This window comes from Pristis pectinata, chromosome 8 (genome assembly GCF_009764475.1).
Source record: "Pristis pectinata isolate sPriPec2 chromosome 8, sPriPec2.1.pri, whole genome shotgun sequence".
In the NCBI taxonomy this organism is placed as follows: Eukaryota; Metazoa; Chordata; class Chondrichthyes; order Rhinopristiformes; family Pristidae; genus Pristis; species Pristis pectinata.
This window is the reverse complement of record NC_067412.1, coordinates 101945992-101967894: the sequence shown is the minus strand read 5'-3', so window position 1 is coordinate 101967894 and position 21903 is coordinate 101945992. Positions and strand designations below refer to the sequence as shown.

The following is a 21903-nucleotide window of genomic DNA, read 5'->3' as shown; positions in this document are numbered from 1 at the left end:
TACAGGAAATGCCAGTTGATTGAAAGATTGCCTTCACAGTAATTGGTGTGAAACAATAACATGGACTTTCTGCGTAAAAGTTGCTGTGATGGCGAGGTCCTTCAGCTCACTCTGTGAGGTAACCTGGGAAAATTAACCAAGGACCTTTATAGCGATTTTGCCGTTACCAGTTGCTCCACAAACTCGACTGAGGCGATGCATATTTTCCAGGAAGTGCGGGGTTCTAAGAAATGCGCTGTATAATTTAGTTAGTTTCCTGAAAGGCGCAAGATGACAAAAGATTGAATGTTGCGCCCAGGCAACTGCACAGTGAGAGAAGGGAGCGTGCCGACACTATCGGCTCTAGTCGATAACGTGAATGAACCAGGCAGCATGCCGGCCCAAGGGAACAGCTGTGAGCACCAGCCCTCTGTGTCTGTCCGGATCGTCCTCTACATGGTCACCTTGTTACTGGCGGCACACATGATCACCAGCACCATGCTTTACGCATACTTATCCGTCAAATTCGACAAGGTAAGACAGGTCCGACTAGTAGTTGGACCAAAGTGTTAACATCATCATTGATTGTTTAATATGATTTAAGGTATTTGATTTAAACGTATTCTGTCCTTAAATGTGCTTCATTTTTAATAAGTCTGTTGAAAGGTGATGATGAAACGGATAAATCAAGAAAATGTACAGCAACCTGCAAACAATTGTCAGGGTGATAAGTCCGGAGGTACAAAGTGGGTAAAACAACTGCAAGTGATAAAACTGCTCAGATGTCAGTGACTGAATTACAACTTTTACACTTTACGGTGCAGAGTGATGTTGCTGGAGTGCTGGGGCTGTGTGTGTTTCCGACCTGCCCTGGCCGTTCCTGACATTATAGAGAGTCACAGCGCAGCGTTCTGCTGTAAACCCAGATGTTGTGCTTGTTGTATACCTGGAGTGTGTATATACCCGGGCTGTGTGCATACCTGGGGTGCATATACACCCGGGCTGGGTGCATACCTGGGGGGTGTTTAGACCCGGTTAGTGTGTATACCTGGGATTGTATATAGACCCAGTTAGTGTGTATACATGGGGAGTGTGTAGACCTGGGGTGTGTGTAGATCTAGTCGGTATGTATACCTGGGGTGTGTATACCTGGGGAGTGTGTAGACCCAGTCGGTGTGTATACCTGGGGTGTGTGGAGACCCGGTCGGTGTGTATACCTGGGGTGTGTATACCTGGGGTGTGTGTAGACCTGGTTGGTGTGTATACCTGTGGTGAGCGTAGACCCGGTCGGTGTGTATACCTGGGAGGTGTGTAAACCCGGTTGGTGTGTAGAACTGGGAATTATGTCGAGCCGGTCGGTGTGTATACCTGCTCTGTGTGTATTTACGCGGATTGGGTGTACACCTGATCTTGTGCCGAACGGATGATCTTCCTACACCGTTAAACTAACTTGCGACGATTAACCATGTTATAGAGCAACAGACAATCTGCTGGAGGAACTCAGCGGGTCGAGCAGCATCTGTGGAGGAAGAGGGATGGCCGACATCTCGGGTCAGTCCTGATGCGTGGGTTAGACCTGTAACGTGGACCATCCCTTCTCCCCTCAGACGCTGCTCGACCTGCTGAGTCCTCCAGCAGACTGTCTCTTGATGCAGATTCCAACATCTCGGGTCTCTGTGTCTCCAGCCAAGGGTTAGAAGGGTACAGGCCATTCGGCCCAACGGCTCCACGCCGACCAGTGGCTACCTTCCATGCAGAAAACCAGAAGGGTGTTTCTAACCTCCGCCCTGCCCTGCTTTCGGGGCTGCAGTTATGGTGAGGTTTTACCTGGTGTGTTCTCCCTTCTCCAGGTGAAGAGAGACCCGGAATCTCCGCTGCCCGGACACACGAGAGGGCGTGGAAACCAAAGCGTCGCCGACAGCGAGCTGCTGCTGCAGTGCATTCGCCAGGTGCGGGTCTTGTCCCGATGGTTGGGGCGAGGGAGGGGGGAGGGGGTGGTGGAGGGAGAGCTGGCCTCAGGACCCTCACACTGCGCGCTCTTTGTATTCGCCCCCTAGACCCACTGTAACACCGCAAGATTCCCCCCAGTTCCGCGGCCCCGAGGCCGGGCACGTTTCCTGCAGTAACGGAGGGACGCCCGAGTCTGGGAGTGGTGGTTAAAGTGGGCTGAGGGCTGGGGAAGGGAGGGGAGGGTATCGGGGTAGAGCCCTGGGTCTGGAGACTGAGGAAGCAGTGTGGCAGCGGCGCCTGCTCCCGGGAACGGCTGCAGGAGTGCAGTGCTGCTGAAATGGGAAAGTGAGTGCGCACAAGGCATGGTTGGTAAGTTTGCGGATGATACTAAGACAGGTGGTGTAGACAGTGTAGAAGGGTATGAAAAATTACAGGGGGATCTTGATCAGCTGGGTATGTGGGCTGAGGATTGGCAAACGACTTTCAATCCAGATAAACGTGAGGTATTGCTTTTTGGGAGATCAAACTCAGGTAGAAGTTATACAGTGAAGGTTGGATCTTGGAGAGCGTTGCGCAACAGAGGGATCTAGGAGTGCAAGTGTATAATTCGCTGAAGGTGGTGTCTTCAGGTAGACAGGGTGGTGAAGAAGGTGCTTAGCACGCTGGCCTTCACCAGTCAGGGCAATGAGTGTAGGAACTGGGGGGTTATGTTGCAGCCATACAAGACGTCGGTGAGGCCGCACTTGGAGCACTGTGCACAGTTTTGGGCACCCTGATGTAGGAAAGATGTTATTAAACTAGAAAGAGTGCAGATATATTTACCAGGATGTTGCCCTGACTTGGGGGCCTGAGTTACAAGGTTGTGTAGACTAGGGCTTTATTCCCTGGAATGTAGGAGTTTGAAGGGTGACCTGATAGAGATATATAGGATCATGAGGGGCATAGACAGGGTGAAAGCACAGTCTGGTTCCCAGGGAGGGGGTGCTAAAAACAAAGAGCGCATAGGTCTAAGATCAGAGGCGAGAGATTTAAAAGGGACATCAGGGGCAGCTTCTTCACACAGAGGGTGGTGCGTGTTTGGAATGAGCTGCCAGAAATAGTGGTTGAGGTGGGCACATTAGCAACGTTTAAACGCCATCTAGCTAAATCCATGGATAGGAGAGGTTTAGAGGGCTATGGGCCAAACATGGACAGGTGGGACTAGCTCGCTGGGCATCACAGTCGGCGTGGGCCGAAGGGCCTGTTTCCATGCTGGGTATCTCTTTTACAGGCGCAACGGACACTTGATGGGTGCCCTTCTGGCCCCGGGCAGCCAATCCCCGGTGGGCAACATCTCTGTTTCCAGTGGAAACTGTAGGGAGGGGCGAGTTGCTATATAAATGCAGGATTTGTCTTGCTGGAGGCTCGGTTAAATCTGAGCCTGTTTATTGCTCTCCTGGGGTTGGGGGGGGGGTGGTAGTGGGGGAGGGGGACGTTAAACATCTCCGGTTGTTTTCTGATGTCGGGACTCTCAGTGACCGCGGGAAGGGCCAGTAGAGTCAACGGACCGCAGGGTCGTAAGGTGCTGACTGTGCGCTTGTTCTTGCAGTACCTGCAGCCGGGGTCCGAGGGATCGAGAGGCAAAGTTGCAGAGGCCACCGGCTTCGACGCACAGAAAGGTAGGTGGGAAGGTTAGCGGGGCTGCCCCTCCACAGCCCCGGCCACAGCCCAGGATGTCCCGGGGCCTCCCGGACGTAGAGCCAGTGGTCCTCCCGGGGTGATCCAAGCCAGAGTGAGCCGGGCCTGTGGGGGCTTGTGGGGGCTTCAGGGAGCAGACGTGGTGGGTGCTATCCTGCATTCGCTGCGGGGTCACCCGAAGGGAGTTCAACCGCTTGTTGTGGTCCTGATGTCAGTCACCGCCGCTCTATGTGCAAACCATCAGAAGGCTGGTGTTTGGACTCAGGAGTCCCAGCTTGGAGTGGGTGTGAAGGAGCAACAGTGTCCAATACTAAAGGTCGCACGGAAGGTGTTTTTAAAACGTCCAGATGGTGGGGCCCCTTCAGACAATATGTGAACCGGAATGGGCCGCACTGATAGGAATCGGAATCTAAAATTATAATGTTTTCGATGAGTCACGTTTTTTGACTCAGAGGGTCTGATCTTCTGGTCACTCCACACTTCCTGCACTGGCCATCTGCCGGCTCGCTGGGGTCCCCTGTGCACCTACAACTCAGAGGGGTAAGGACGGCTCATGATTTACCCGTGGCCATTAGCGATCTACGTTTCCCTTTAATTGAATTCACATTCTTAAATGGAGGGGGGGGGGGGGTTGGGGGTGGGGGTGGAGATTTGAACTCACATTCTGTGGATTGTCAAACCACCATCACAGTCACCACAACTGCAGCGACTCTGTGACTACCAGACTTGCTCACTGTTACCACATTCAAGAACAAACTACCTGCAGCTTCCTTCCAAGTGACTCCCGGGAATGGTGAGAACCTCTCAGAACCGGTGCCATTGGTCAACCGGAGTTCACTAAGACACGGAACAGTGATAATTGCCTTTCGATGTTTGGGATATAGTTCAGAGCCGAGAAACCAGGGTTTGTAGGGTAGACCAGTAGAGGAGGTTCCACAGTATTCCTGTTGATCCTGGGTTAGGCACCCACGGGCTGTGCAAGTGGGTAGTGTCTGTGGTGACTGGGGTCGTGATCCAACCCCTCACTCGGTGCGGGCTCACGCTGACCCCACACTGACCCCCAATGGCCCCACCATTGGGAAATCCAAAACGGAGAGAGTTAGCGTAGAAATGATGCAGGATCCGGGGGTCTGCGTACATTGGGACTAACGAACAACTCACTGACAGGTTGTTCAGAGATCGGGTAGTTGATTCATTGATTGTTGCTGGGATATGGCGGGAAATGTCCATTTGACTCATCCCACGAATGGAGTGTGTCAATAACCCGGGGCTGGACGGAACCAGACTGGGTAAGGGCGCAGGTTTCCCAAAGACTAACTTCAGAGGTGATGTACCGGAAGTGAATATCATCGCCTGGCCGCGTTAGGTTGTTCATTCCAGCAGCACAACCAACAGACACTCGGCTGAACTCAAGCATCGCATGGTTGTCAGCCAGCGTGAGATCCACTGTGAAGTAGCCCGGACTGGGGCCAATTCCTCCGCAGCTGCGGGTGTCCCGCAGAGGCAGGGGACCCAGCGGATGGGTGACACACATTTCCATTTCAAATCCCTCCTCCTTGTCTTAGCTCTACATAGTTTCTTATTGATACCCAAAGTAATTGTCCTCTCAAAGGAAAGTGTGCGCCTAACCCTGACCCTAATTAGCAGTTCTGATGATCCCCGGCGACATTTCATTAACTTGGATCCACGTTCAGTTAACAGACGGAGGCTGCCCACTGTTCCCGACACACGAGTATAACACTTGTCACTCTCTTCAGTGACGTGATGTTTTAAACAACACTCTTCCTGTTCCTCTGCATTCTGTACCTCAAACCACAGGCGTGGGCCGAGTTCAGGTAGCATCCCGCGGTGAGAAGTTGTTGTGATTCCCACCTGGAATTGAAAGGCAATTGGCTAAATCCTGGAAGCGGGAGTTTACAGAGAACGAATCTGCTTGAAGAATTACACAGTGATCGAGGGACACAGCAAAGAGGCCCTTCGGGCCATCGGGTCCGCACCGACTATCGACCACCCAGTTAACCAACCCTCCATGAATCCCCATTTTATTCCATCCCACATTGTCCTCTACTGCCCCAGATTCTCCCGCTGAACCACACACTGCGGACAGTTTACAGCGGCCAATTAACCCACCGATGTGGGAGGAAACCGGAGCACCCGGGGGAAACCCACGCGGTTTCAGGGAGAACGTGCAGACTCCACACAGACAGCGCCGGAGGTCCGGGTCGAACCCGGGTCTCTGACGGCAGCGGCACTACCCGCTGCGCCACTCGGCCGCCCTCAGTCCACTCGCTCAATGGAGTGAATGGTCTGAAATAAAACCAGAAGGTGCCAGCAGGTCAGGCAGCGTCCATGGTGGGGGAGCAGAGGTGACACCTCGGGTCAGGACCGGTGACCAGTTTGGGGATATCCACTGGTGGGGCGCTCGGTGAATTTGTCCAAGTGCAGAACCCGGGTTCACTTGGCTTTCGCTTTGGGGAGCGAGTCAGTGACCGGGACTCCAGGGCGCTCCCGCTCCCTGAGGGCCAATATTGCTTCCCCGGGGCCTCCTGTGCAGAATGTGATCTCCTGCTCTCCACAGCACCACCGTGGTTAATGCCTGCGCGCTGCTGCAGACCAAGATTTGTTACTTCCTCCCCAGCTGCGTTTTATGTTCACTGGTTTCACACTGAACAGCGGCTGGTTTGTGCTGTGGACTGTAGATATCACGTGACAACCGCAGGGTGCAGGAGTTCTGGAACCAGCGGCCACAGCAAGCGGTGCAATTACAGCGTTTAAACCACAAGTGGGCGGGGAACATGGGCCAAACGCGAGCAAGTGGGACTGGCTTGGATGGACACACACAAAGGAGCTGGAGGGACAGCGGGTCGGGCAGCATCTGTGGAGGGAAATGGACAGTCGGTGTTTGGGGTCGAGACCTTCATCAGGACTGGAAAGAAAGAGGGGGGATAGCCGCTGGTAAAGGGTGGGGGAAGGGGTGGGGCATCCTGGATGGACATCTTGGTCGGTATGGGCCAGTTGGGCCGAAGGGCCAATTTCTGTGCTGTGTGACTCTATGACCTTGCTTCAGTCGGCCTGTGGAGCAGAGGTTGTGGGTTGGGGAACCCACTCTGCAGTCCGGAGGTACTGCAGCCTCCAGTGTTGGGCTGAAGCTCCGCTGGCTGTACAGTGAAGAGAAAGGGAACTCCCTGGGAAGTATCCATCCTCAGCTAGATGGTCTCCTGTTTGCTTCAGTGTTGCCTTTCTATGGGATCTTTCTATGCACCTGTTGGTCACTGCCTTTGGGCTGATGGTATTCCAGAGGGATCGGTGCCGGGACCACTGTTGTTTGTGGTGTATATCAATGACCTGGTTGGTAACTTCGCAGAGAACACAACTGGCAGAGTTGTGGACAGTGAGGGATTCAGCGGGATGTGGATCAGTCGGGAGTCGGGGCAGAGAACTGGCCGATGGAGATTAATCCGGACAAGTGTGAGGGGTTGCACTTCGTGAGGTCAAATGTAAGGGGAAAGTGAATGGCAGAACCCTGAGGAACATTGATGTACAGAGGGATTTGGGGGGCAAAGTCCACAGCTCCCTGAAAGTGACACCAGATGTAGACAGGGCGGTGAAGAAGGCGCGCGGCATATTTGCCTTCATTGGTTGGGGCATTGAGTATTAAAGTTTGGAAGTCATATTGCAGCTGTGTAAAACTTTGGTCAGGCCACACCTGGACCACTGTGTGCAGTTCCGGTCACCGCATTACAGGAAGGATGTGGAGGCTTTGGAGGGGGTGCAGAAGAGGTTCACCAGGATGCTGCCTGGATTAGAGGGCTTGAACTGTAAGGAGAGGTCGGACAAACTTGGGTTGTTTTCTCCGGAGCGGCGGAGGCTGAGGAGAGATCCGATAGAAGTTTATAAAATTATGAGAGGCACAGGTAGGGTAGACGGCCAGAGTCTTTTCCCCAGGGTAGAAATGTCAGATACTCGAGGGCACAGTTTTACAGTGAAGGGGGATGTGCGGGGCAGGTTTACACGGAGAGGCGGTGGGTGCCGGGGTAGGCGGTGGAAGCAGATACCACAGTGGCGTTGAAAATGCATTTAGACAGACAGATGAACCGGCGGGAATGGAGCGATACGGACCCTGCGCAGTGCTGACATGTCGGGCCGAAGGGCCTGTTCCTGGGCTGGGGTCTATGTTCTGTGTGTTCACCACTGCCTGCTTTGTTGTACAGGTGACCGCCCAGGGAGCCACAGGTTCCACACCCCCCAACGTACGGCCGCTCACCTCATCGCCACCACACCAGGGAGCAGCCCGCCAGGTAGGTGAAGGGTTCCTGACTGGGGCCGGGCTCAGGCGGGGCATCTACACCGGGCAAAGTTAGAGCGGACATGGCAGATGTTGGCCAAGCTCTCACAGCCTCCCCCTGCGCCCCTGCAACATCCTCTCCCTCCCCATAGACTCCCCGTTGACTCTTTTAACCATTAACTGACACCGGCAGCAACTTTCTGTGAGAGGAGGGAGGGCACCGGGGCAAGACAGGGTCACGGAGAGAGCGTGCAAACTCCACGCAGACGGTCGGGAGCGAACCCACGACCATGAAGCCACGGGTTGTATCGTTGCATTTCGTTCTTTGGGAGATTTTACTGTGTTTCGCTGCCAGAGCGCGGCCGCTGGGAATCTGCCGAGTGACCGGTTGTGCCGATGGCACGGTAGTGCAGCGGTTAGCGTAACGCTACTACAGCGCCAGCGATCGGGGTTCAATTCCGGCCGCTGTCTGTAAGGAGCTTGCACGTTCTCCCCCCATGTGTCTGCGTGGGTTTCCCCCGGGGGCTCCGGTTTCCTCCCACGTTCCAAAGACGCGCGGGTTAGGAGTTGGGGTTAACTGTGGAATCGGGCGGCGCGGGCTCGTTGGACCGGAGGGTCCTGTTACCCTGCTCCGTGTTGGGCGCCCGTTTCTCCACATCCCGGCCCTCGGCCTCGCTGTGTGACCCCCTCTCCCCCCCACCCCCCGTCCTACCCCCGGGCACAGGAGTGAGGCAGATGCGCCCGCCGGACGGTGCGGGAGTGCCCGAGAGCGGCGCCTGGTACCGCGGGCCGTGGACTGTGTCAGCACTATAGCCGGGTGCAATGTGTGGGGCGCACTGCTCATTTCCTCTGTCACCATGAGCTTTAACCTCAGGCAGAACCTCAGCAGCCTACTGTACGTGTGACCTTTCACAGCTCAGCCAAGGAGGCGTCACCGGGTCAACCTACCAACCCACAGGCGGTTTCCATCCTCGGCTGACACCAGTTAGCTACTGATCCCTGCAAAGCACAGGGTCGGCGGAGGGAGGTGGAGGGGTATGGGGGGGGTGGGGAGAGGTGGAGGGGTGGAGAGGGGGGTGGGTGGAAGGGTATGGGGGGTGGGGAGAGGTGGAGAGGGGGTGGGGAGAGGTGCAGAGGGGTGGGGGAGGTGGAGGGGGTGGGGTGGAGAGGGGGTGGGGGGAGGTGGAGGGGGGGGGAGCGGCTCATTCAAACTGCCCCTCCCCTGTCGCCAACCCCAACCCTGCAGGCGTTGTCAGGAGAGACGGGATCGTGGGCAATGTCACCACCAACCCAGCACCTCACCAGCCCCCGATGTGGGGCCGTGAATCGGCGGTTACCTGCACTGCCCCCTCCCTCTGTGAGGTGGGGCAGGACCCCCTCCGGTGGCCAACGGTCACAGAGAGATACAGCACAGAAACAGGCCCTTCTGCCCAACTCGTCCATGCCGACCAAGTTGACTAAATGAGCCAGTCCCACGTGCTCACGTTTGGCCCGTGTCCCCCTAAACCTTTCCCATCCACGCACCTGTCCAGGTGTATGTAACTGTCCCAACTCAACCGCTTCCTGTGGCAGCTCGTTCCACCCCCCATTCCCCTCTGTGGAAACGTGACCCCCAGGTCCGCTTTAAATCTTTCCCCACTCACTTTGAACCTGTGCCTCTTGTTTTACACTCTCCTACCCTGGGGAGAAGACCACTCACCTTATCTATGACCATTATTTTATAAACCCCTATAAGGTCACCCCTCAGCCTCCTTCGCTCCAGGGAAACAATCCTAGCCTGTCCGGCCTCCCCTTGTAACTTCAGCCCTCCGGACCCAGCAGCATCTTTCCAGCTTAATCACATCCTTCCCATAGCAGGGCGACCAGAGCGGCACCCAATACTCCAAGTGTGGTCCCACCAACGTCTTGTAACTGACATCCCAACTCTTGTACTCAGTATCCTGACCGATGAAGTCCAGCGTGCCAAACGCTTTCTTCACCGGCCTGTCGTCAGCTCCAGGCACCATGTACCTGTACCCCAGGTCCCCCAGTTCAACAACACTCCCCAGGGCCCCAGGTCCCCCTGTTCGACCGCACTCCCCGGGACCCGGCCGTTTACTATGCAAGTACTGCCCTGGTTTAACTTCCCAAAATGCAGCACCTGACGTTATCTGGATTAAGCTCCACTGCCGACTTGGTCAACATGTTCTGGGCCAAAAGCAGTGCCAAGCCCCGCAGGTGAAGTCGCCCACGGCGCCACTACAATGCACCAGGTGCTGGTGTTGCCGCATGGCTGCAGCCGTCTCTTCGCGGACTCTCCGAGTGCCACAGGGGACGTTACTCTGCAGCCCCGGTCACCGGTGCAGATTCCTTCCCGGGCCGAGTAGTCACTCGATCCCTCACTGTGGTCTGGATTTTAATGTACAGAGTAATTGCTGCATTGGGGGAAATCATTGGTCGTCCTTGAAGCAGGAGGCTGTGCTGAGATGTGAAAGGCGCTATAGAAATCCAGAGTAAGCATGGAATGAATGATTCCCTTGTGCCAGCTATCAGCTGCTGTTGTCTGGGGTTGGTCGACGCTGCGGCCAAACTGCTGTTTGCAAACGGTCTCACTGGCTGCTGAAGCAACCTGGACCCCCGCTCGGATCCAGCCTTGGATCTGCCTCTTCGCCGCGCTCGTCGCACCTCCCAGCGCCGGACGCTTCCTCCCTCCCTCCCTCCCCACAACCTGACTGCAGTGTTTACTGTTTTTTCAGGGACCACGTTCCCATGTGACAAAGGATCTCCGATTAAACGCTGGATGGCTGCAGGATTTCCTGCGTTTACACACAACATCAACTATACCAGTGGTAAGCTAGTTATAACCGAGCCTGGATTCTACTATGTCTACTGCCAGGTTAGTTTTCGACTAACCAGTAATAAATCCGAGAGAACAACCAACGTGCCGTTTGTTCAGTACGTCTATTTGCAAAGGGACCCCAAACAGTCTACAATGCTCATGAAGGCGTCCAAAACACCAGTGGATAAAAGCCAAGCTTCTAGTTTCAACTCGGTGAACCAGGGCGGAGTTTTTCAGTTGAAGGAGGGAGACCAGCTATTTGTATCTGTGACGACCACAGATTTGCTGAGTTATGATAGAGCCACCTACTTCGGCACCTTTCGGCTTTAGTTCCTTCTCTCAAGCCCAGCAAAGCCTACTGCCGGCTGACAACTGCCTGCCTCACACCAGCTGACCACTTACACCAGGGCCTCTCGCTACCCAGGGCCCGGCGTTCTGCAAGAACCCCACCCGTCCACATATCCGCAGCAAAGGGAAGTCGGCGCGAAAATATTCAAACCTTTCACCTTCAATAATCACTCATCCTCGCAGTGACCTTCCACAGCTAAACCATCGACTCCTGGGGACATCTGCATGTCCCAGAGAAGACCGAACTCCCTCTTCTCTCCCTCTCGCAATTCTCAGGGACATTGGGAAACTGCAGCTACATTTTCAGAATGTTACGGGCGCGCAGTGTTTGGGCTTCGCCGCCACAGTTCTGCGCTCCATTTAGTATTTGGGGAGTGAGATTCCTGTTTGAACGCAGACCTGTCGGGAGTGAATCTTGTTTCCAGTCCCATGCTGTCCCAGCTCAGCTCCACACCTTCCTGCTGGGATGGCCTGTTGTCACCAACGTTTGGAGGGCGACCCGAAATCCCCAGGTGTGTTTTGCACGGGGCAGGTGTGTGGGTGTCAAATTCTGCCCATTGAGGTCTTCGTTTCATTGGATTTGTGACTTCACCTGCTGCCTTTTGCAAGGAATGTCTGCAAGTGTTGACATCCGCTCCACACCAGCATGGAGACAGCTTCGAGCTCGTAAACAGAAAACCACAGCCCACAATACCGTGGCTACGCCGGGTATTGTTAACATTCTTTAACATTTCTCTAAGTAGAACTTAAATGAACTGTGAGTGTGTTAGAAGGCGAGTGAGGGTGAGCTGGAGAGCACTCCCCAGCCACAGGAAGACCCACCTTCTGATACCCTCGGAAACGGAAGCGCATTACAGGTGGAATATTTCAGGAGTTTCTCGGCAGTACTCTCGCTGCACGCTTCAATAATCACATTGAAAAGGAACATTAAAAACTCCAGTCGCTGTGCAGATAAAACAGTTTTAAATAGACTCAGCCTGTTCCATTGTGTTTGTGAAGTGGTTTAACAATTGAAGCGACCTCTTTGATAGGTGGAATCGAGCACAGAGAGTCAGGAAGTGAAGCTCTGAAGTCTTCTCGACAGCCGAGTGAGCACTTCACCGGCTCTTCACCGTGTTATTGAAAAGTGACGTTCCGTGTTCACTGCCACCGACTTTTATCCCAGTGACCAGACTGCCACATGTAACAGCTGGTGCACTCCAGCTGGTAACCAGCGGCCCAGACTGCAGGGCGTAGGCACCGAGTAATGCCCCAGCATGGCAGAAGTTTGCAGGTTGAATTGCACAAAGCACTAACATTTCCCTGATACCCATTCTGAAGGCGTGTCGTGTAGTAATCCCCCAAAGTTTTCCTCTGGGCGTCGTATTGTGAATGTTGGGAAGAATGCTAAACGAATTCTTTGTTTTAGGGAATTCTGAATATGTTTGTCTGTATTTTATTTATCATTTTTATTCTAGAACAGATCATTAAATTGCACGTGGATTTCAAACTGACTCCAGAGCCACACGTTGTTTGTGACTCATTTAATATTATTGTTAAGCTATTTATTGGATTAGATTGTTCACGTTTCACGGTATTCCTCATTTTTGTGAATATTTATGTAACAATAGCTACTTTAATTAGTCTTTTGTAAACCTAGAAACAAATAAAAATCTTCTTATTTTTTGTGTATTAATATAAAAATGTCGTGTGTGTTATCAGGGTCAAAATGCTTTAAGTCGAGCTGTGTTTATATTTTTGGTGGACTGGGTGGGCAGGGTACACAACTTCTGTCTGCTCCCTAACTTGACCAGGAGACGATTAGATCAAAGGATGGCGGAACAACTCCTCTGGAGAGAAGGAGGACATTCCGCCCATTAAGCCTGTTCCAGTTCTTTGTAAATGCTCCTCAGTTAGTCCCACCCACCCCCACCCACTCCCCAGATCCCTCCCCCTCCCCACACACACTTTGTAAATGTTCCCCTGCTGCTCCCTGTTGGATCCGTTTCCACAAGTTGCACTGTAATATTTATTGGGCAATGTGAAAGCACATTTTATGAATTTTGCACCTTTGTGAATAAATATGTGACAATTGCAACTTTCTGGTTAATCCTGTTTAACGGTTCCCATATAAAATCGTATTTCTTGTAGAAATATCATGAAAACCTTGTCTTCTGCTTCTCCTGGTGACCTTCAATCTTCCCCCGCTGCCCTGCACAATAAGACCAAGTTCCCTTCCAACCCCTTTATAAGGTTAAACTGTCGTGTGAAGCCCCTCCCGACTGTAATCCGCCGGTCGGAGAGCACTCCCGGTCCCCCGGGCCTCTCCACGTGTCCCCGTCCTGCTCTGAGCTATCACTGACCTTTTCTATCCTTCAGAAAATGTTCCCATGTCCCCTGTACCACTCATTTCACGCTTGATGAGCACTGATTTTGAAATATTTAACATCTTCAAGGCATTTCAGACGGACGGCACCTCACTACTCAACACTGAGCGGCTTACGTTCAGTCTGACGGCTGGGGAGCCAGAATGGCTTTTATTCTCTCTGTGAGTCATGGCAGACATGCAAAGTTTGTTGGATAAACCATTCAATGCCCCGGGAGCTCGGGATGGGATGCCACGGGAACGTTCTGTCCTGCCGTCCCGGACAGAAAGCCGAGGTGTCCGTTGTGTTGGGTCCTGAAGGTTGGATGGAGGGAAGGCCACAGACGCTGCAGTGTGTTTACACGAGGAAAGGTTTCGTTGGTCTGGAGGGAAGGACAAAGAACATTATCCCAAAGCAGCTGATCATCTTTACCTGAACAGGTCAAGTTGTTTGGCTAAAACAACGTGACCTGTTCAGGTAATATCAAGAGAGATGTCAGAGGGAGGTTTTTCACCCAGAGAGTGGTTGGTGCATGGATTGCGCTGCCTGGGGTGGTGGTGGAGGCTGAGACATTGGACAAGTTCAAGAGATTGTTAGATAAGCATATGGAGGAATTTAAGTTAGAGGGATATGTGGGAGGAAGGGGTTAGATAGTCTTAGGTGTGGTTTAAAGGTCGGCACAACATGGTGGGCCGAAGGACCTGTATTGTGCTGTATTATTCTATGGTTCTATGGTTTAGGAGATTAGACCAGTGAGTTTTGGAGATTTCTGTGCTTTCTGCACGATTTTAATTTGCAACAGGTCCCACAGAGAGACTGCAACAACTTTGTTGGCATTACCTCTTGTTAAATGGTATTTACCTTCAGCTATTTATTTGATTAAATTGTTAACAATGGTCCCCATTTCCTGTTTGATGTTATTGCTCACTTTTGCTGCATTCTGATTACTCAGTACAACAGATCTTCCTGTGTCAAACCTCAAAACAAATAAAACTGTTTTTACTTCATGGCGACAAATGTAGAGATGTATTTTGTATTTTCAAGGGTCAGACTCACATCCTTAAACCTTCTGGGGGACCTGTTTATGGTAAACTAGAGCAGGCTGCAAACAGGTGGGGTCCAGGATCTGCGATCAGAATGGGAAAGCAAGGGAAGGAAAGTTGGGGAGGGGCAGAGTTCCTTTGGTGTTTTATTTCATTTGGTGCAGTTGTACACGACGTTGGTGAGGCCACATTTGGGATATTGTGCTCAGTTTTGGTCACCCTGATATAGGAAAGGTGCCATTAAGCTGGAAAGCGTGCAGAGGAGATTTACGAGAGATGTTGCTGGGACTCGAGGGACTGAGTTATGGCGAGAGGTTGAGCAGGTTGGGTCTGTTTTCATTGGAGTGTAGGAGAATGAGTGGTGGTCTTACAGAGGTGTATAAAATCACGAGGGCATAGATAGGGTGAACGTGCACAGTATTTTTCCCCCCAGGGTTGGGAAATCAAGAACTAGAGAGCACAGGTTTAAGGTGAGAGGGGAAGATTTAATAGGAACCCGAGGGGCAACTTTTCCACCCAGTGGGTGGTCCGTATGTGGAACGAGCTGCCAGGGGAAGTGTTGAGGCAGGTACAAAAACTACATTAAAAGACACTTGGACAGGTCCATGGAAAGGAGGCCTTAGAGGGATATGGGCCAAACATGGACAAATGGGACTGGCTTAGGTCAGAATCTTAGTCGGCACGGACCGGTTGGGCCGAAGGGCCTGTCTCCGTGCCGTGAGACGCTGTGGATGCAGCATTTTGCTTTACTGCTTAATTTTACCTCGGTGATTTTGTGCCTCCCTCGAGCACCATCTCAGATCAACAGACCCTGACAAACATTATTGTTTAAATGTCCTCAGTGAGTTGTGAGTTTCTGGGCTTTGGAGGGGTGACTCCCATCCTCAGTGCCCAGTGAGTGGTGACTGTCTCCACAAACCTCCCAAAGCTGCCAGCTCTCCCACCAAGCACAAGAACAACTTCTCCCCACATCCACATTCCTGATGTGGTTGTTCACTGTCACTGGTTCTAAGTCCTGGAACTCCCCAACAACACTGTGCCAGCAGCTTCACCAGAAGGACTGAAGCAGTTGAAAGAGGCAACTCTCCCCGACCCTCCCACAGGGTATTAGGGCCGCAGAACAGTGGCCTTGGTACATCTGGTGAAATAAGATGTTTCCTGTCCCAAAGGTGAAAACTCATCCAAGTCTCAGAATCTTCCCATTCCTCCCCCTGTCTGACAACCCCCCACATCCTGCTCTTTCCCTCCAATAACACCCCCATCCTGTCCTTCCCCATCCAATAACCCCCCCACATCCTGCTCTTCCCCTCTCCAATACCCCCTGCATGCTGTTCCGCCCCCATCCGATACACCTCCCCCCCCACACACGTACTACACAGGATCTTTGCATAGCCGGTGTAAGTCTGGGGTCTCCACACCTCTCGGGACCCCCCTTCCCCCATCACAGAGAGAGAGTGCAGAGGGAGATGTACCCAGGGACCTGGTGTGCAGGTTCTGGAGATGAACACTTATCGTGTTTAGTGGGAAGTGGAGCTTATGGTGGCTTCGAGAGTGGATGGGGCTGAAATATCAGCCAAGGCTGACAAAAGTTAAAATCTGCAAGTTCTCTGAGATGCACAACTGAGCATATTCATTGGAAACAGTGTGTGGAAAAGGTATTTAATACCGTCACCCACTTACAAATTCCACCTTATCTACATTCTAACCAGCTGAGGCGGCTCTTTCTTCCTCTCCCCAACATATTATCATGAGCAACTTTACAATCATACTTTCCTGAACAACCCTACAGTGGAAAATGCAGAGTGATAACGAGCTCAGATACTTCAGCGCCTCGAGCTCCCCACGGTCGCCCCAACTCCAGTCACCACTGCAACAACAATAAATATTTTTCAGAGTAAATGTCACCAATCAGAACAGTCAGATAGGTACCTGTAGAGAAAGATCAACAAGAACGATTATATGCCTTTTCCATGGTTACATCTCTCCACGTTAGGGGCATTAAATTGCCCACTGAGGGGGGGGAGAGAGAGAGAGAGAGAGAGATTGAATGTTACTTGCACTACCTGAGAATCCCGACATGTTTCCTCTCTGTGACATAAGGTGCCATCGCTGTTGTAACCAACCCCACACTGGGGACTTCTACTGTTGATCTAACACATTGCTGTTTGTGGGATATTGCTGTGCATGATCTGAGTGTGAAGTTCTTCATTAGTGTGGTGACTGGACGCATTGGCTGTAAAACTCGGAACACCCTGGGGTTGTGAGGGGGATCAAAGTGGAAACCTTCCCTTCTACTGATAGAGACAGTGTTATGTCCAGAACATAGGCACCAACCCCAGTGTGGGACAGACTGTGTCCCACACTGCTCCACACTGTGTGAGATGTGGTCCAGCACTAGTTGCTCACTGGACAAAGTTTGTTGAAGTGTAAGCTGCTTCAGCTGTCGAAGCATTGAGATCTCAGACCCATGGAACGGAATCAGAACTGTAACAGATGAAGTTCACCATGAACTCTGCAGATGAGCTGCAGTCCCTTCAAGCAGATGGTTCAACAAAACTTATAAAGTTGATCAGGGCAGTGGTCATTGTGGAAGGTTTGGTAGGACAGCAGCTCAGAATCAGTCACTCGGGTCAAAGGAAACCTCTGTTCTGGGGAGCAGGGAGATGGGAGCAGGGAGTAGGGAACCAGAGAGCACAGAGAGGAACGGTGGGGAGCAGGGAGATGGGAGCAGGGAGTAGGGAACCAGAGAGCACAGAGAGGAATGGTGGGGAGCAGGGAGATGGGAGCAGGGAGTAGGGAACCAGGGAGCAGGGAGAGGAATGGTGGGGAGCAGGGAGATGGGAGCAGGGAGTAGGGAACCAGGGAGCAGGGAGAGGAACTGTGGGCTTTGGCTCGAGAGGCTTCGGTGAGCAGAGGCTGAGGAAGATCTTGCTCCCAGAGAGGTAAGGCCGGTAAGTTCCTTTAATTGACTTAGGAGTAGGTAATGAAGGCAGCAGTTAGGGCAGTCGTGTGCTCCGTATGCAGCATGTGGGAAGTCAGGGACAACACACTTGTCCCTGATGACTACACCTGTAAAAGGTGCATCCAGCTGCAGCTCCTGATAAACTGAGTTAGGGAACTGGAGCTGGAGTTGGATGAACTTAGGAGCATTCATGAGGCAGAGGCAGAAATAGACAGGAGTTTCAGGGAGATAGTCACCCCTAAAAGTCATGAGGCAGGTAGCTGGGTGACTGTCAGGAAAGGAAAGGGGTATAGACAGAAGGAGCAGTGCACCCCTGTGGCTGTTCCCATCAACAATAAGTAAACCGTTTTGGATACTGCTGGTGGGGACGACCTACCAGGGATAAGTTGCAGTGGTCGTGTCTCTGGCACCGAGATGGGACCCTCGGCTCAGAAAGGAAGGAGGGAAAAGAGGAGAGCAGTAGTGATAGGGGATTGGATAGTTAGGGGGACAGATAGGAGGTTCTGTGGGAGAGATCGAGAATCCCGGATGGTCTGTTGCCTCCCTGGTGCCAGGGTCCGTGACATCTCAGATCGAGTTCTCGATATTCTCAGGAGGGAGGGTGAACAGCCAGATGTCATGGTCCAAGTAGGGACCAATGACATGGATAGGAAGAAGGAGGAGGTCCTGCAAAGAGAGTTTAGGGAATTAGGTGCAAAGTTAAAGGACAGGACCTCCAAGGTTGCAATCTCAGGATTGCTACCAGGTCCACGTGCTAGTGAGGATCATGCAGCTAAATACATGGCTAAGGAAATGGAGAGAGGTCTTCAGGTTTCTGGATAATTGGGCTTTGTTCCAGGGAAGGTGGGACCTGTTCTGACGGGACGGTTTGCACCTGAACTGGAGGGGGACTAACATATTTGCGGGTAGGTTTGCTAGTGCTGCTCTGGGGGGTTTAAACTAGATTTGCAGGGGGAGGGGAACCAGAATGTTAGAGCAGATAGTGATGTGGAGGAGGAAAAAGGTCATGCGAGGACTGCAGTTATCGACGAAATCAAAGGTTTGTACGTGATAGAAATGTTCTCAGGTGCATCTATTTCAATGCAAGGAGTATTGTAGGTAAGGCAGGTGAGTTTAGGGCGTGGATTGACACATGGGATTACGACATTATTGCTATTAGTGAGACATGGTTGCAGGAGGGGCAGGACTGGCAGCTTAATGTTTCGGGGTTCCATTGTTTCAGACGTGATAGAGGGGGAGGGATGAAAGGGGGAGGAGTGGCGTTACTGGTCGGGGAACAGATCACAGCTGTGCACAGACAGGACAGCCCGGAGAGCTCATCTACAGAGGCCATATGGGTGGAGCTGAGGAATAGGAAAGGTGTGGCCACACTAATAGGGTTGTATTATAGACCGCTCAATAGTCAGAGAGAATTGGAGGAACAAATCTGTAGGGAGATAGCAGACCGATGTAAGAAACAGAAAGTTGTAATAGTAGGTGATTTTAACTTTCCACATATTGACTGGGACTCCCACACTGCGAAAGGGCTGGATGGCTTGGAATTTGTCAAATGTGTTCAGGAAAGTTTTCTAAATCAATATATAAAGGTACCAACGAGGGAGAATGCAATACTTGATCTCCTATTAGGGAACCAGACAGGTCAGGTGACAGAAGTATGTGTAGGTGAGCATTTTGGGTCCAGTGACTATAATGTCATTAATTTCAAGTTAATTATGGATAAGGACAGGTCTGGTCCTTGAGTTGAGGCTCTAAATTGGAGAAAGGCCAATTTTGTGGAAATGAGAGGATCTGGGAAGAGTGGATTGGGATGAGTTGTTTTCTGGCAAGGATGTGTTCAGTAAGTGGAAGGCCTTCAAAGGCGAAATTTTGAGAGTGCAGAGTTTCAATGTTCCTGCCAGGATTAAAGGCAAAGTTAACAAGCACAGAACAATAGAACCATAGAACTATAGAACAATAAAGCACAGTACAGGCCCTTCGGCCCACCATGTTGGGCCGCCCTTCAAACCACACCCAAGACTATCTAACCCCTTCCTCCCACATATCCCTCTATCTTAAGTTCCTCCATATGCTTAACTAACAATCTCTTGAACTTGACCAACGTATCAGCCTCCACCACCACCCCAGGCAGTGCATTCCATGCACCAACCACTCTCTGGGTGAAAAACCTTCCTCTGACATCTCCCTTGAACTTTCCACCCATTACCTTAAAGCCATGTCCTCTTGTATTGAGCATTGGTGCCCTGGGAAAGAGGCGCTGGCTGTCCACTATCTATTCCTCTCAATATCTTGTATACCTCTATCATGTCCCCCCTCATCCTCCTCCTCTCCAATGAGAACAGCCCTAGCTCCTTTAGTCTCTCCTCATAATGCATACTCTCTAATCCAGGCAGCATCCTGGTAAATCTCCTCTGCACCCTTTCCAACGCCTCCACATCCTCCCTATAATGAGGTGACCAGAACTGGACACAGCACTAACCAGAGTTTTGTAAAGCTGCATCATTACTTTGCGGCTCTTAAACTCAACCCCACGGCTTATGAAAGCTAATATCCCATAAGCTTTCTTAACTGCCCTATCTACCTGTGAGGCGACTTTCAGTGATCTGTGGATATGAACCCCCAGATCCCTCTGCTCCTCTACACTGCCCAGAATCCTGCTACTTACCTTGTACTCCGCCTTGGAGTTTGTCCTTCCAAAGTGTACCACCTCACACTTCTCCGCATTGAACTCCATCTGCCACTTGTCAGCCCAGCTCTGCATCCTATCAATATCCCTCTGTAAGCTTCGACAGCCGTCCACACTATCCACAACACCACTGATCTTTGTGTCAACTGCAAACTTGCTAACCCACCCTTCCACCCCCTCATCTAAGTTATTAATAAATATCACAAAAAGTAGAGGTCCCAGAACCGATCCCTGTGGGACACCACTAGTCACTGCCCTCCAATCTGAATGCACTCCCTCCACCACAACCCTCTGCTTTCTACAGGCAAGCCAATTCTGAATCCACACAGCCAAACCTCCCTGAATCCCTTGGCCTCTGACCTTCTGAAAAAGCCTACCAAGTGGAACCTTATCAAACGCCTTACTAAAATCCATGTAGACCACATCCACCGCACTACCCTCATCAATCCTCCTGCTCACCTCCTCAAAGAACCCTATCAGGCTTGTGAGGCAAGATCTTCCCTTCTCAAACCATGCTGGCTGTCCCTAATCAGTCCATGATTCTCTAGGTGTTCATAAATCCTATCCCTTAGAATCCTTTCTAACAGCTTACCCACCACAGACGTGAGACTCACCGGTCTATAATTCCCTGGCCTATCCCTATTATCTTTTTTGAACAAGGGGACCACATTTGCAATCCTCCAATCCTCTGGCACCACCCCCCTAGACAACGAGGACTCAAAGATCCTTACCAGCGGTTCAGCAATCTCCTCCCTAGCCTCTCGAAGCAGCCTGGGGAAAATCCCATCAGGCCCCGGAGATTGATCTGTCTTAATATTATTTAACAACTTCAACGCATCCTCTCTCTTGATATCAACAACCTCGAGAACATTACCCCTACCAGCACTCCCTTCCGCATCATCAAGACCCCTCTCCTTGGTGAATACCGAAGAGAAGTACTCATTCAGAACTTCTCCCACTTCCGCCGCCTCCAGGCAAATTCTCCCACCTTTGTCCTTAATCGGACCTACCTTCACCCTAGCCATCCTCCTACCCTTCACGTACTTGAAAAAGGCCTTGGGATTTTCCTTAACCCTACTAGCCAAAGCCTTTTCATGTCCCCTTCTAGCTCTCCTCAGCCCTTTCTTAAGTTCCTTCCTTGCTACCCTATATTCCTCACGGGCCCTGTCTGAACCTTGCTGCTTATACCTCACGTATGCTACCTTCTTCTCCCTAACTAGTCGTTCCACCTCTCTCGTCACCCACGGTTCCTTCACCCTGCCATTCCTTCTCTGCCTCACCGGGACATATTTATCCCTCACATCCTGCATAAGATCCCTGAATATCGACCACATCCCCATGGTACATTTTCCTTCAAAAAGGACATCCCAATTTACACTCCCAAGTTCTCTCCTTATAGCTTCGTAGTTAGCCCTTCCCCAATTAAAAATCCTCTTGTCCCCTCTGCACCTGTCCCTGTCCATGACAATTTTAAAGGTTATGGAGCAATGGTCACTGTCCCCCAAATGCTCACCCACCAATAGATCCTTCACCTGTCCCGGTTCATTTCCTAAAACTAGATCTAACATGGCATTCCCTCTAGTCAGCCCGTCAACATACTGCGTCAGGAATCCCTCCTGGACACATTTAACAAATTCTGTCCCATCTAAACCTTTGGCACTAAGCAGGTTCCAGTCTATATTTGGGAAGTTGAAGTCTCCCATTATAATAACCCTGTTATTTCTGCTTCTCTCCAAACACTGCCTGCCAATCTGCTCCTCTATATCTCTACTGCTACCGGGGGGCCTATAGAATACTCCTAGTAGAGTAACTG

General features: G+C 51.7%; 1 protein-coding gene across 1 annotated transcript; it reads left to right on the top strand.

The window, feature by feature from the left end:
* Nucleotides 1-222: 222 nt before the first annotated feature.
* LOC127573715 (tumor necrosis factor ligand superfamily member 10-like) lies at nt 223-12614 on the top strand. Its single transcript, XM_052022167.1, has 5 exons — nt 223-513; nt 1830-1928; nt 3518-3587; nt 7818-7904; nt 10627-12614. Exons 1-5 carry the CDS (start codon nt 286-288, stop codon nt 11037-11039), a joined length of 897 nt encoding a protein of 298 aa, XP_051878127.1. The 5' UTR covers nt 223-285; the 3' UTR covers nt 11040-12614.
* The last annotated feature ends 9289 nt before the right edge of the window (nt 12615-21903 follow it).